At 41.9% G+C, this 15,610-nt stretch overlaps 2 protein-coding genes across 2 annotated transcripts; both read right to left on the bottom strand.

Moving 5' to 3' along the window:
• Positions 1–5,171: 5,171 nt before the first annotated feature.
• LOC125293290 (delta-type opioid receptor) lies at positions 5,172–8,328 on the bottom strand. The gene is made up of 3 exons (XM_048241150.1): positions 7,877–8,328; positions 6,239–6,597; positions 5,172–6,011 (listed from the first exon to the last, which is right to left on the bottom strand). The coding sequence occupies exons 1-3, from the start codon at positions 8,059–8,061 to the stop codon at positions 5,452–5,454; spliced, it is 1,104 nt and encodes a 367-aa protein (XP_048097107.1). The 5' UTR covers positions 8,062–8,328; the 3' UTR covers positions 5,172–5,451.
• Positions 8,329–14,182: 5,854 nt separating this feature from the next.
• On the bottom strand, positions 14,183–15,330 carry LOC125293010 (neuropeptides B/W receptor type 2-like). Its single transcript, XM_048240616.1, has one exon. The coding sequence runs from the start codon at positions 15,328–15,330 to the stop codon at positions 14,326–14,328; it is 1,005 nt and encodes a 334-aa protein (XP_048096573.1). The 3' UTR covers positions 14,183–14,325.
• Between the last annotated feature and the right edge of the window lie 280 nt (positions 15,331–15,610).

The following is a 15,610-nucleotide window of genomic DNA, read 5'->3' as shown; positions in this document are numbered from 1 at the left end:
TAGGCATGCAATAGGCCAGCGCTACGACCATATCCGTATCCGGTCTGCAAAACGGCAAATACATCCTTCTTCGAAAGGAATGACTTAAGTGCATTGTGTTGCTCAACTTTAAAAAAAAAGCACAAGTCCAACTCCTCCAAAGTTGATGCCAACGCCGATTCAAACAACCGCTCTTCGTTCACCATAGCCACCTTCCTTATTGTTCACCGTCGCAGGACTGTCGCCATCCTGTTAAGCCCGCCTTAAGACCTCTAACAAAATAGAGCGCTGTGATTGGATGACGTCCACGGCGTCAGCCAATAGAAATCCCTATGGTTTGATACTAGACGTACAGGCTGAGCAAATTAATTTGCCGCCGCTAGGGTGCGTCTAGATTTCTAGGCTAAACAACATGTTCCAGACTGAATTTTGGGTGTTCAGTGGAATAGGACAACACCAACTGAACTTCCCTCTTAAATCTGTCATATTTAAATAAAAGATAATGAAGAGAGATATATGACTAAAGTAGAGACAAATCTGCACAGGTGTCAAAAAGGAGATAATATAATCAAGAGTATGATATTAAACAAAACCTGCCCAATACTACAGTACTGAGCATTTATTCAGAACACAAAGAGACTCTGCCATCTTGGGGGTGCCTAAATGGATGAATGCTTTGAGATTATATGCGTTGGATGTGGACTACAGATTAGTCACATTGAGGCCTGTAAGTAAAGACAGTAGAGGCAAAGGAGTCTTTGTTCTCATGTGCACACCCATAACACATACCATGCTCATGAGACAGGGGACTATAAACAATCATCACACTAAAGCTAGACACATCTGCTGGAATCAGGGGTGTAGTGGTAAAGAAGTGGGTAAACTATGAATTCTATGATCATAGTAAGGTGGACTGTGCCATGCGGTATTGTATTTTTAAAACGGCATTGAAAACATGTTTGATGATGGTGTAGGTTATTGTCCAATGTTTATAACAATACCAAAGTATTGATGAGTATACATGTTATGAATGTGGATAATACAGTGTTAATTTTGAATGTTAAAAGTTGCAATTGGTGAATAAACTCTTTTGAGAGGTGGATAAACTGTAATAAGTGGTGGATAAACTTTATGTCTGATATTTCAGAGGTGGATAAACTGCGTTTACTTGTGTTTAGCCTCCACTACAGGAAAGCACTGCTGAACCCTCTAGCTTACCCCACATAGGCACCTCATGAATGCTGCCTATCTAGAGACAAAGTACCAGCCCGCTTAGTAACCAACAATGACTGATGACTGACGACTTATAAACATACAGTAAATCCAATCATGTAAACCCTCATGTTATCCTTGGGGTCAATTTGACCCCAAGCAACGTTTAACATCATAAAATATATGGTTCACTTTTTTTTTTGCTTCATGTTTTATGAATTTTCTTCAATTGAAGGGTACAACAGAGTTAGCATGAAATTTGTACAATAATTTGTTTTCAATGTCCTGTACAAATATTTTGTACATTGATGTTCCTTGGGGTCAGTTTGACCCCAGCTGTATGAAACATGGGCTACATGAATATTTGACACATTATGGATATTATTATTTGAATAGTATGAGAACATATTGTTATTATCATTATTACATACACAAGTACATATTACATATAAGTCATTTTGGGAGGACTGTATAAGTCAAAAGGGGAAGCAACAGCAAGCCTTTGGGCTGCTGACACTGGATGGACAATATTGCCAGCCAGGGTTCCAAGGTTCATAAAGGGGTGTAGGGGGGTGGGATTGTTTTGTAGGGCTTTTGATGGTGGTTATTACACTCTTGTTAAGTACCTGTCACAAAAAAACTGGGTAACAATATGAATTATAATCATTTTCTGAGGGTTTATTTAGCTGGGGTCAAATTGACCCCAAGGATAATGAGTGTCGGTAAGATTTGAGGATAACACAAGGTTTAAGCCACAAGGATGAGATATGTTGGGGATATGATGGGATATGTTCAAGAGCTGTATTTATCTTACTTTAAATAAATGAGCCAAAAGCAGAGATTCCAATTTTTCCAATAATTATGAAAAACTGGAGAAAAACATTGAGGTAAAAAAGTAAAACAATATTCAGTGATAACAATGATTGCACTGTACAAAAGGACTATACTTATGTTACCAGGACAACCATAACTCAGTGACCTAGTAGTAGTCTTCCAATCATGATGTCTTTATTCCTTGCTACATAGAATAAAACATTTGCTGTCCCAGGGCTCCCATGAAAAAGAGATGTAAGATCTCAATGGGACTCATCTGGTAAAATAAAGGATAAACATAAAATGTTACAATATAGTAACAGACCGGTTATGACAGTGAGCCACCGTCAGTGGCTTTAGATTATGATGTTAGGAGAATCACACCTTCATGAATCAAGTCCTCGCATCTTGCAGGTCTGACATAATGCTAAATGGTGGCCTCTCCACCTCGATACTGGTCAGAGTCTGGACATTGTCCTCTCCAGGGTATAGCGGTGTAGAGGAGAGGCTGCCAGTTCAGCATTAAGAATCCTCCCAGTTCAGCTGTTTTTCCCGCTCGTTCATCTAATGAGAGGCTTGAAACAACATCCCCTGGTCGTTTGTCACGGTGAGGCCAAAGGCCTCTCAGTCATCATAAGTGTCAGAGCTCTATTGTGGGAGAAGGCAGCAGGCCTATGCTTCAACTGCAGCGTCCTAACCCCATTCCACTGCCTCAAAATCCTGATTGTTCATGATTTTTCATTTTATCTTACTTTTCATTTTATTTCTCACAATGTTTTCTTTCCACTATACCCTGTGTCTGTATATTCTTGCTTTCTGGTGTGCAGTGTCATCTGTGTCTGTGCCTCTGTTTGTATGTAATGTGTAGTGTCTTGAATGTTTAATTGTGCAATGTCCTCTGTGTTTGTAATGTCTGGCTGTATGTAATGTATACAGTAACATCCATAACCTTTTAATTGTAGTGTGAGTGTCCTTGGGTGACTTGAACGACATGGTGACAACGTCTGCTCTGATGTCTCTGACTCGTTTTTTCTCTTTCTAGTTTTATGGCCGTAGACAACACAGATGTATTTCTCAATCATTCCTGGAGAGGGCTTATTTTAGACCAGGCCTAATTTATCCAACAAGAGTGTCTCATGTGACAATATCACAATGATATCTGCAATATCATCGTCTTTTTCATGTATTTGAACTGGCAGTTTGTTTTCTCTCCTCAAACTGTTTATACTTTTAATACAATTTACAGACATAATTATGCAATGTGTAAAAAGGAACCATATGCACACTGACCATATTTATTATATTTAATTTACATAAAAATCAATCACCTCATTGATTCACTTTGTCAACATTTATTTTACCTTATGAAGAAATATGAAAAAACAAAGATAAATAGCTCATTGAGACAACTGTATAATGGGCTGCCTTTGCTTTGTGACTAAGTGGAGCTGAACGCAGGTGATGAGCAGGGACTCAGGTCATGTGATCTGATCACTACCACCAAGATCAAAGGCGGACAGGAGCGCTGGCCACTCGAGAGCTCCTCGTGCCTGCTATCGGCTAGCCAGATGCAATCAGATGATGAGGCCCTGACACTGCCACAAGATAAGGAGTGATCTGCATCTGAAAGGGACACTGTCCCCACTTCAGCAAATGATGCATTTTTGCTTGAACACTTTCTATGACCAGCTAGAAAAAACAACCTCAACAAGATGAGGACCTCGTATACATATAGGTAACACCAATTACAACATTGAAATACATGAAAGACCCAAAACAACTGTCATTTCAGTAACATTCAAAATGGCTGTTTCAATCTGTAGCTATATGTAAAAATACAGAGAGAACAGGCGAAATATGAATACAGACAGTGAATAAAGAAACTATTGAAGAAACAAAAAATAAATACACTTTCAAATAAACAAACAAGGCAACACATAAATAAATACGGACAAGTACAAAAAGTACATTACACAATCTTTTCCAAAAGTTCATCATGGCCACAGCTGATCAATGCTGTACACATTCATCTGCCAGTTCCTCCTGTCTGTTATGCTTTCCCCTCACACCTCCATCCAGGTTCTCCAATTTGGTTGGGATGGGAGCCTCTCTGAACATCAAGGCCCAAGATCATTACCTAACAATACCGTTTTATAATACTCATTAACTTAGACCTTCAATAGTTGGCTCTCTACCCCAAACAAACTTAAATAAATCTTTTCTACCAATGTTCGAAGGATTGGCAATTTAAGAGCAAGCAGTGTAGCACATGCTGTAGAACTATTGAAGTATTTCAACTCAGGGATGCATTTTAAAAATCAAGATAACCATCAAACTTCTAAAACAGCACTGTCCCAATTGTGCCAGTTTCAAACAAAGGCCCCTCATAACACTGCTATGATATGTTAAACTCAACTTATGAAAATGTTTCAGTAGTGCCAAACATCTCTCTATCTCTCTCTTTCTTGTATATGTGTGTGTGTGCATGCGTGTGTATTGGTTGTTTTTTAGAAACTTCATAATCACACACTCCACACAAGACTAAAGCTTTGAGAACAAAAGCCAAGACAGATTATAATGATTTTCAGCTCGGTAATACTTTCCCCATGCATTAATTAATGACATTCCTCCAGAATAATACACATTTCCTCCTCAGTGTGGTGAAGGAATATGGTAATATGATGGAGCCCTTTTGTTCCATTGGCAGAGTTCTTTTGTTCCATTGGCAGAGTTCTTTTGTTCCATTGGCAGAGTTCTTTTGTTCCATTGGCAGAGTTCTTGGAGTGACCGACTGCCCTGGTCTGTTGATGACCGATCTTCTTATCACTTATCATTCATTTGGCTGTCGCTTTTATCCAAAGCGACTTACAATTCTTTTTTTTTTTTTAAGTATATTTTTTGGGCTTCTGCCTTTATTTGGATAGGGCAGTGAAGTAAGTGGAAGAGAGAGATGGGGTGGGATCGGTAAATGACCATAGGTCAGATTCGAAACCATGGGCACTTGGACCCGAGCATGGTATGGACGCTGTAGCCGGTTGGGGTAAAGCGCCCGTCAGCGGCTCACAATTCTTTTCTTTTTTTTAAGTATATTTTTGGGCTTTTTATGCCTTTAATGTGACAGGACAGTGGAGAATGACAGGAAGTGAGTGGGAGAGAAGGTCGGGGTGGGATCCGGAAAGGACCACAGGGCGGGAATCAAACCCGGGTCGCCGCCGGCGTACAGTGCAGGTGCCCCAGCCAGGTGCGCCACAGCTGGGGAAGCAACTCACAATTCTACACGTCATTTTCCCCAGAGCAGAGCAGCTCAGGGTTAAGTGCCTTGCTCAAGGGCACATCGGTGGCAGTCGGTAATGGAGCACAACTTTTCTAGCTCAGCTCCTTAGCCACACCGCTAGTCTACCACTGCCCTGATGACTGTGAAGTGCTGCTCTTCAAGGCCTATTCTCACTACTGCCTATGATTTCCCTCAGCCATTTCCATCTCTCCATGCGCGATGCCGTTTTCGTGTTCCTCCCCACCGAACCACTTGCTCCTCCTCGACGACTTCCTCCCTGACGCGTCCGTGCCGCCCCCCAGGCCGCGGTGCGGGCAGGAGGCGCGGAAGCACCGCTTGAAGTTTTCGTCCAGGAAGGCGTAGAGGAGGGGATTGAGGCTGCTGTTAGCGTAGCCTAGCGCGATGCAGAAGTGCATGGCCACCATGCGGGCCTCGCTGCCGCCCAGGTCCACGCTGCCCAGCGCCTGGACCAGGGCCAGCACTTGCACCGGCGCCCAGCACACCACGAAGGCCAGCACCACGGCCAGGACCATGCGCGTGATCCGGCGCAGGTAGCGGTCCTTCTCCCGGGAGCCAGAGAGAAGGCGCACGCTGTGCAGACGCCGCACCATCAGCCCGTAGCACACGCTAATGATGGCCACGGGCACGATGAACGAGAAGAGGAACACACACATGCCGAAGACAGGCTCCCAGTACCGGTGAGGTCTGGGCAGAACCACCATGCACTCAATACCTGGAACCAAGAAGTAGGCCATTAATGTAATCTCCATACTGTAATCTTATCTCCATACTGTAATCTTACTTGATACTGTATATACATACTAAACATTATAAAGATGCTACAGTATATCAAAGACTATCAATGCAAAAAAAGGGTGAAGCAATGTTCTTGTAATCAAAATGGCATGTTTACAGTAAGAAACAGGAATAATAAAATAAACATTATGAAGGAGAAGGGACTACCATTGGGTTCCACTTCCAGCTGCCCCATCACCATAACTGGCACTCCTATGGCAGAGGCGAGTGCCCACACCCCTACGTTGACCACTTTGGCCTTTGAGGTGGTGCGCACCGCGAGTGAACGTACAGGGTGGCACACGGCGATGTATCGGTCCATGCTCATCACAGTCAGTGTGAAGACGCTGGTGAACATGTTGTAATAGTCAATGCTGACCACTATCTTACAGAGACTCAGGCCGAAGGGCCAAAAGTCCAGTAGGACATCGGTGCCCTGGAATGGAAGAGTTGCCAGCACCAGGAAGTCTGCCAAGGCCAGGTTGAAGATGTAGATGTATGTGGCGCTGTTCATTTTGGTGTACCTGTAATGTAAGGGGAAAGTGCTATAGACCCTTTCAAGAGAGTTCCATTATCAGCATCATAGTTGGCCCCACAAGACTTCCTTTTTAACATTCCATATGTTATCTTAATGCAGAGGAAGTAGATTGGGAACCAAATAGAATGTTCAAGCATTGTGTTTGTTTTTATTGTTGAAAGGGTCTATACTGCTTTATGGAGAAACGCAGCATCTGATGTAGGCCTATGATCTGACGTGATCACTTGATAGACAGAGAATGTGAGACAACTTCTCAGAGTGTATTGGAATTGGCAAAGCTTTCTTAGACTCTCTTTGCCATCCTCTCTCACTTTTACCACACACACTCTCTCTCTCTCTCTCTCTCACACACACACACACAAACACACACACACACACACACACAGACACACACACACACACACATACATCCACCTATTTCTTCCACATCCACCTACACATAATTGTACAGCAATCATTTCAGTACATCATTATTTCATGCAAGTACAAAGACGGAACTCTTAATTATACCCTTAAACTCACAAATGCACAGCCATGCACAGAGAGGCCACATGACTTCTTGTCAAGCAGCTAGCTGAGAGGCTAACAAAGCCTTAATTTACATCAGGCTGTCCTGCAATTGGCAGGGTTGCAAAACCCCTAACGAGCATCAGCAGATTTTGCAGGGGAGGTGCAGAGAATTCATCAGAAATGACACACTCTACATAAATCCTCAGGGCTAGAAATGCTAAATGCCTATGGATATTTTTTTTCCAGAACACCAAAATGCACTTATTGATGCCCTGTCATTGTGGCAAAGTGAAACAATTAAGTATATGTGAGACATAAGAGAGGTTCCAATGAAGTAATGAGGCAGCCCTGTATGAGGTTCCTTAATTCCATATCCACTGTGCGTATACTGTAGGTACTGCAGACTATTGCCCCCCTACAGGCTACCTACCAAGCCAGAGATCTGCATTTGCATCTATCAACCTCAAAAGATGGCATCAATAATTAATAACATTGTTTTTTTCTCCACGTAGACTTATCAAATAAAAGTGGCAGTTGGCCTTGTGCAATAATCCATGTAGATGCTTATTTGGTCAAGTACAATAACGTTAATTAAAACATTTTCCTCAATGCTGCACTATTGGCGCTACAACTCGAAAATAACGAAAATAATGTTGTCTGTAGGCGAATATGCATCTGGTAGCCATATTTATTTATCTAAATAATATAGCCTACAGTACATGAAGTGCCATTTACAAGGAAAAAGATACCCTTACCTGATTATCACGTACATCACCAAACTATTGCCGATGAGACCAACTACACATACTATCATGTACACCACTGCTATGGTGATCTTCACGCCGGTAGGAAGAACTTCATCCCCATCGTCGAGGTCAGTTGAGTTGGTTTGATCGAATGATTCGTTGTATAAACTTATGCTTTCTTCGATGAACTCCATTGTGTATATGTAAAACAGACAGGCTACTAAGAAGCCGAATGTGTGGCCAACAACCTAACCGTTAAGTCAAAGTACATTCTCATTCTCTGTCAAAGAAAACATAGTTCATCCAAATGGAAACGCAAAACTGTGGTAATGTCCACCCCCTAACTTGCAGACTCTTAAAGATAAACTAACTAAGAGGAACGTTGTCGATGGCCGGTTCCATATGGTCACTTTGTCCAGTTGTTATCATGGCAAATCGCGTGCTGAAACAGGGTACGTATACCGCACCTCAGAACCTCTAATGGACCGCAGAATTTTATTAGGCGAGGAGGGAGAGCAGTTTAAGACATCTCTCTCTCTCTCTCTCTCTCCCTCTCTTCCATTTCAGACACACACGCCCACTCGCTCATATGGTAGATTTCTAGAGACGAGGTTAAACTAGGTGGCATACATACAGAATACAAATTAGGCAAGATATTTTATGGCTAATTTGTCATGCGTGCTTCTATTCTATGTGTTCCATCTCTATGTGACCATGCCTGTATCTTTACAGCCTGTTCCATCACATCATTTTACAGCATGTGCCTACTCTGAACACAGCAGCTTTGAAACTGTTATATCAGTAATATCTGTAAATAAAGGACTTTACTAAGCATGTTGTAAACAGCAGTAGATAGAAAATCTGAGTTTCTTGTTGCCTACTGAGCAAGAAACTGAGATGTGCTTTATACCCCATTCATCCACTTAGCTTACACTCAAACAATCTAACTTTGGGTCTATTTAGATGAGTGAAAGTAGGGTTGGGAGATATATTTGTGAGTATGCATCTCTGTGTGTGTGTGCATGTGTGTGTATTTGTGTATGGGTTGATGACTGTGTGTATATGCATACATCCTTTGTGCATGTGATTCATATGCTTATGTTATGTCATGAGTCTGCATGTGTTAGTGTTAATAAGTGTGAGTCTGTGTTGTGTGTATGCTGTGTGTGTGTTTTATGTGTATGTGTGTTGTGTGTATGCTGTGTGTGTGTTTTGTGTGTATGCTGTATGTGTGTGTATGCTGTGTGTGTGTGTGTGTGTGTGTGTGTTTTGTGTGTATGCTGTATGTGTGTGTATGCTGTGTGTGTGTGTGTGTGTGTGTGTGTGTGTGTGTGTGTGTGTGTGTGTGTGTGTGTGTGTGTTTGCATTCACGCGTGTGTATATGTTGTGCATGCGCATGTCAGTAGTTGTGACAGCATGTCTCTGTGTGCTCGCCCGTGTGTGTGACAAAGCACTTTTCTCAAGGGCAAGCACGCATGCAGGCGGGCTGATTAATGGACCCACGACGTCGTCCGAGCTCAAACCCACCCTGCGCCCGGTGGCATCGTAACACAGATATAGAGCCAACTGACTGCTCCATCATGTCTCACTTCTGAAGGGCCAGGAGAGCGTAAAGTATAACTGCTCCTCCAGGCATAGCCATCGTTTTATACAGCTGTAAAAGAAAGAGATTGGGATTTAAGTATCTGCAGTGCAGAGGAAAGGGGGTGTGACACGAGGGAGTGCTGCACTCTTGCGTGAACTGTGACTTTGTTTTCAAATATAAACTTGTGGGTGTGCCCCCCACCCCACCCCCGCTAACCCAACAAACACCTCTGAGAATCCTGACACAGACTTGTTGTCTATCATCAGTCACTGTGCTTCACATCTCCGTTTTAGCCACTGCTAGGTGATCCCTTGAGAGTGTAAGAATAGATCCCTAGTTCTTCAGTCAGGATTTGGAATGTCTCCTTCACGACACCCACCGGTGACATCTGTCCCCTTGTTTAACCACTATGTCTGTGGGCCGTAGAAACTGAGCCTCAATAACTCAATATTGGATGGCACGAAAGAGAGAGAAAGAGAGCAAAAGACAGAGAAAGAGAGAGAGAAAGAAGGTAGATAGAGATGAGGAGAGATGAAGAGACACAGAAAGATGAGAAAGAAAGAAAGAAAGAAAGAAAGAAAGAAAGAAAGAAAGAAAGAAAGAAGAGGATGTGGACTGAGAGATTGAGAGCACAGGGTTGTGGATATTTATTACTGGCTTTTACGGTAAGGCCACTGGGTGTTTACAAGGCTGTGCACGGAGCTAGCCACTCCAAAGAATGATTAATGGGGCAGATCACATCCCTGCTGGAGAACACAGTGTAATGTGAGAGCATCCTTCCTCAGCCTTATAGTTTTTGGTGGTGACACACACACACACACACACACACACACGCACACACACAGCTTGCCCATGGGATGGGGATGCAGAAATATGTGGATCTGTAAAGAAGGAGAGGAGATACTCTGTTATGAAATAAGGAGCAGGCTGTTAAATTAGGAAGTCTCTCCTCCTCCACCATCACCCTGAACACTGGCGTGCCACAGGGATGTGTGTTGAGCCCTCTGCTCTACTCTACTCTGCTACCCACGACTGCACCCCTGTTTATGGTTCCAATGCCATAATTAAGTTCGCAGATGACACCACAGTGGTGGGCCTGATCAGAGAGGAGGATGAAACAGCATATAGAGAGGAGGTTCAGCACCTGTGGTGCAAAAACAATAACCTGGCACTCAATACCCAGAAGACCAAGGAAATCATTGTGGATTTCAGGAGAGCCAAGAGCAGGGCACACATCCCTCTCCACATCAGAGGTGCTGAGGTGGATCGTGTGTCTAGCTTTAAGTTCCTTGCGGTACACATCACTGAAAATCTTTCTTGGCATCAGCGCCTTCACTTTCTACGAACCCTGAAGAAAGCACACCTATGTCCTAGGATTCTAACAGACTTCTACCGTTGTACCATTGAGAGCATACTCACTAACTGCATCTCTGTATGGTACGGCAACTGCAACGCTGCTGATCACAAGGCACTACAAAGAGTAGTGAAATCCGCCCAAAGGACTATTGGCTCCCAACTCCCCTCCATCCATGACACATATCATAAACGCTGTAAAAACAAAGCCAAATCCATTGTCAAGGATGCCACCCACCCAAACCATTGTCTTTTCAGTCTACTCCCATCTAGCAGGCGATACAGGAGCCTGCGCTCCTGCACCAGCAGGCTCAGGCACAGCTTCTTTCCAGAGGCTGTTAACACTGCTGAACAAAACTACACCTCCTGTCTAGCATTCACACTTTAGCTGTTATTAGTTTACCTGATTAATTTTTACTACTGCACTGTTTACCTGTTTACATTGACTGTATTGCACTGCATTTCTGTTTACATTTACTCCTACACTGTCTGACTACTACACTGAATGACCTTGCACTGTTAACACCCCATACTATATATATATATATATATATATATATATATATATATGTATATATATTTTTTTTTTATTTTTATTTTTTATTTTTATTTTTTTAATATATTTTTTTATATATATATATATATATATATATTATATTCCATAGCCTGCCCATAAACCTGTGCTACTGTTACTACTGTAGATATAGTAATGTAGATATATATTATATATATATTTGTTATATAGAATGCCTATTTATACTCAACATAAATATCTCTGTAGACATGTCATCTGAAAAACCTGTATTTATCCAACTATACACTGTACATTATTAATGTCTAATATAATCTAAAGAACTAAGTGAATCATACGAATAACATATTGACAAAATGTATTCTGTGGTATGTGTGTTTGTTTGTTTGTGATAAAAGCAGCTGTGATTGTTATTGTAAAGAAAGCAAAAAGAGAGACTTCCTTCCTGTGCCTCCTACGTTTGTGTGTGTATACTGTATGTGTGTGTGTGTGTGTGGGCCTGTGGGGGGCACTGAGGGTGAGAGAGCAATAGGGAGTGTGTCTCGACTGACTTTGAGCATGTGTGTGTGTTTGTTTGTTTCTTTCTCTGTGTGTGTGTGTGTGTGTGTGTGTGGTATATTGGTGTAATGAAGGCAAGAGACGGGCTTTGGTTTTTCAGCATGTGGTGTTTTCTTAAAAAAAATATATTTCACCTCCTTAATAGAACCATAGAACAGATCTGACTGCCTCAGCAGCATTAAGTCTGCCATGAATCACCAAGGAGGACACAAATCCAAAGCAGCTCTCATACTGACTCAGCAGTCTTTGCACCATTAGAATTAACACCATTATTAAGGCCATACATTTATGATGGACTAGCATAGCTGGACCATTAAGCAACATCACATCAGTCTTTGTCTTTATAAAAATGCTAAATTGTTGGTACTGTTGGACTTTATCACAATGACGATGTCTTCTCCATTATTTCTGAGACATCTCTCAATTCCACCTACTTGACTAGTGGCAAAGCCATCATCAGTAAATCTGTTTGTGCTAAAGACATTATTGGACAGTAAAATATTTGTGCTGATAGTTGTCTTTTTGCTCTGATACTTATAACATGATCACATGTATTGATTACATATTTATTGCCTAATTTCATGTGTCACATAAAAGCAAACCTATTTACCAGACTCTGAACTGTCTTGACTATTTGCCTAGTTTAAACAAAGAAAGTCCTTTTAGGCAAGTCCCTCCACTCAGCGGCCATATGGCAATGCTTTTTGGGGACTTATCGGGCATCTATTTCGGCAGAAATGCACGTGCGCAAGGCTTCACGACACCAATCTTGCTCCAGTGGCGAGATCACAACACACGATTGGCACGGTGTCGTCACAACACACCACATGATTGGCTAAATGTATTCACAACACAACATGATTGGCTAAATGTATTCACATGTCGACATTTTGCCTGGGAAGGGGTGGGATATGTGTAGACAACTGCCATATTGGTGTTACAAACTAACCCCATGCATTTCTATGGAGGATTTTTGAGTGCTGTGTCTCCTCATTAGAAAGTCTCTGGTTTAAATGACATCATCTGCTAAGTTCCACTCCCTTTACTCGTCTGAACTGCCTCTCAGAGTATTGTGAAACGTTTTATACTGGATGATAACTGCCTTCAGGCTAGATAAACAACATCTATAGATCTTATAGATAATATTGTAGTGTTACATTGCTTGTACTCCCCTGATCCAAGTAGGCATGGTATAACTGAACAATATGCAATTTCAAGGGAAGATGAAATTGAGATACACTTCCACAACACAGAACCATTGTTTGGACAGAATGCAAACAGGTTATTTATTTCAAAGTATGATGATTGTACATGGACTATTAAATTTGCATGCATACATTGTAGAATCGGAAACTACCCACACAATACTGTATCAGGTGCTCATATGTACCAAACCGTGTTAAGCCCGGGCCTGTTGAAATACTTTGCTGCCCTCTATTGGCTACAAATTGCAACAACCGCAACAATTTCGTTCACCATCACCCAGAAGTTCAAGGAAAACCTACACTGCACATTATTTACACATATACATCTGCACATTACACATATTTCTACTTTTTTTTGACAGATTCAACATGCGTCTGCATTGATTAGCCTTCTAAAGTTTCATGAAACTTGCGCTGCATATTGTACAGAGAAAGCGAAGCAAAATGTTAAGGACGGTATGCTTAAGGACGGTTTAAAGGTTATCTATCATTAGTAATCTGAGGGACGAAGTATGCAGTGGCTGTCATACTGGACCTGATTTTCATCATCAGATTTGACATCTGCCCGTCACTGCACTTAATCACGAAGTGACGCACGTCAACTACTAACGAATGGATGGACACACCATTATCTACCAGACAAAATATATATTTGCAATGGTGTTTTGAACACAAGAACTCCTGTTTGCAACTAGAAACAGGATGTGTGTATATTTATATGTTGAATTTATTATACATTGTAACTACTTTATCAACAAACTAGCTCAGTTGCATCCTAAATTATATTTTGAAATATACCACCTCATAATGTCTATCACCGCTCCTATATCCATAATCATTGTGGTATCCATAATCATTATTAGCCTATCCACAATCTGATTTACCCTCCCCGACAATCCGATATTTTGGGCTACTTGTTCGTTAACTGCTATAACAATGTGTACATCCATACGCGTAATCATCATCATAACCATCATCTTCAACATCATTTAACTCAAATATTAACTAACACACATGTCAGTAGCCAGATCAATTTCTGCAATAAACAGTAGGCTATACATTCCACACGTCCTGCACACATTGGCAGTGGACGTTAATTCCGCACGTCCTGCACTCAATGGCACAATTTAAATACTCTCCAAGTAGCTGGACAGAACAGAACGGTAAGACTCTTGGACATTAAGGCTCTACTGGCGTGCATCTGTTGTGAAACAGTAGGCAATTTTTATATGCCACTAGGTCCACATTCCAACATTTTCCTAAATGCCTTTCTAAAACTATCATCAAAGAACGCATACAGGAAAGGGTTGAGGCAGGAATTGGCGTAGCTTAGACATGTGATAAAATAGGAGATTCCTATTACGACTGGAGTTGGGGACAGGTCTGTGGTGAGAGCGACCACGGTGCTCAGGTGGAACGGCGTCCAACAGAACAAACAGAGCGCCAAAACTATAAACACCATCATAGTTGCCTTCTTCTTGGCTTTATCCAGCGCTTTGCCGTTTGAGCTGAGCTGCATGTTCCTCAGCTTGTATAGCATGACACTGTACAGCACACAAGTTGTGGAAACAGGGATGATGAAGCCGAGGACCAAGGTGTAAATCCGGCTAGCTTTGAACCACAGTAGCTCCGGACTTGGGAAGTTTAGGACACAGCTCGTCCTCTTCCCCGCATCGCCAGGACTGACATAGATACTGGCGAAGACAGTGAACGGCAAAACGATTATGAACACCAAGACCCAAACGCTGAGACTGACAATTTTAGCGAATCTGTAGGTCCGGTAAGGCATCCGTTGTGAGCGCACAGTGGCCAGCACTACCAAGTAACGGTCAATACTCATCACAGTAAGGAAATATATACTAGAGAATATGTTGCAGTGGTCAATCGAGAGAATAAGTTTGCACAGCACCCCACCAAAGGGCCAGTTGGTCAGCAAGTGTTCGGCGATATTTATCGGTAAAACCAGCGTAAAAAGATCATCCGCTATCGCCAGATTTAATATGAACACATTTGTGACTGTTTTCATGTTAGGTGCTTTTAAAATAACGTAGATGACTGCTGTGTTTCCCGTTAGTCCAACCGCACAAATAACTGAGTACACAATAGGTAAAGCGATGTAGAAGTCAGGATAGAGGGACCGAGGCTGAGAAGAGCAGTTGAGGTTGGTTTGATTGCTGTGTATATAGGTTTCCACGGAGAAATTGCAGTTGCCATTACTGTCTCCATTCATATCTTCCATACTTTAGTTATTTAGCTGAAGCTCCTATAAAAAGTGGGGGAAATTAAGATTTAAAAGTTAAAAAGTAGCCTAAATGTTTGCGAAATGAAGAGAATACCAACACAAACTACAGAAGTATTTCCATTTAAGTGCAAATTAATAGAGACATATTCTAAAGTTCGCTAAGTTACAGGCATGGAGACGGGGAGACATGGAATTGCAAATGCTCTCTCAATTTTGCATGCATCCTTGTTGGTTATTACAGGAAAATAACATGTATTACCTTACCACT

Source organism: Alosa alosa, chromosome 4 (assembly GCF_017589495.1).
Source record: "Alosa alosa isolate M-15738 ecotype Scorff River chromosome 4, AALO_Geno_1.1, whole genome shotgun sequence".
Classification (NCBI taxonomy): domain Eukaryota; kingdom Metazoa; phylum Chordata; class Actinopteri; order Clupeiformes; family Clupeidae; genus Alosa; species Alosa alosa.
This window is presented reverse-complemented; position numbering and strand designations above follow the sequence as displayed.

Coding starts and splice junctions, on each gene's coding strand:
- LOC125293290 (XM_048241150.1), bottom strand. CDS start 8,061: ATGGAGTTCATCGAAGAAAGCATAAGTTTATACAACGAATCATTCGAT. Junction 6,598..7,876: donor GTGATGTACGTGATAATCAG/GTAAGGGTATCT, acceptor CTTACATTACAG/GTACACCAAAATGAACAGCG. Junction 6,012..6,238: donor GGAAGTGGAACCCAATGGTA/GTCCCTTCTCCT, acceptor TCTTGGTTCCAG/GTATTGAGTGCATGGTGGTT.
- LOC125293010 (XM_048240616.1), bottom strand. CDS start 15,330: ATGAATGGAGACAGTAATGGCAACTGCAATTTCTCCGTGGAAACCTAT.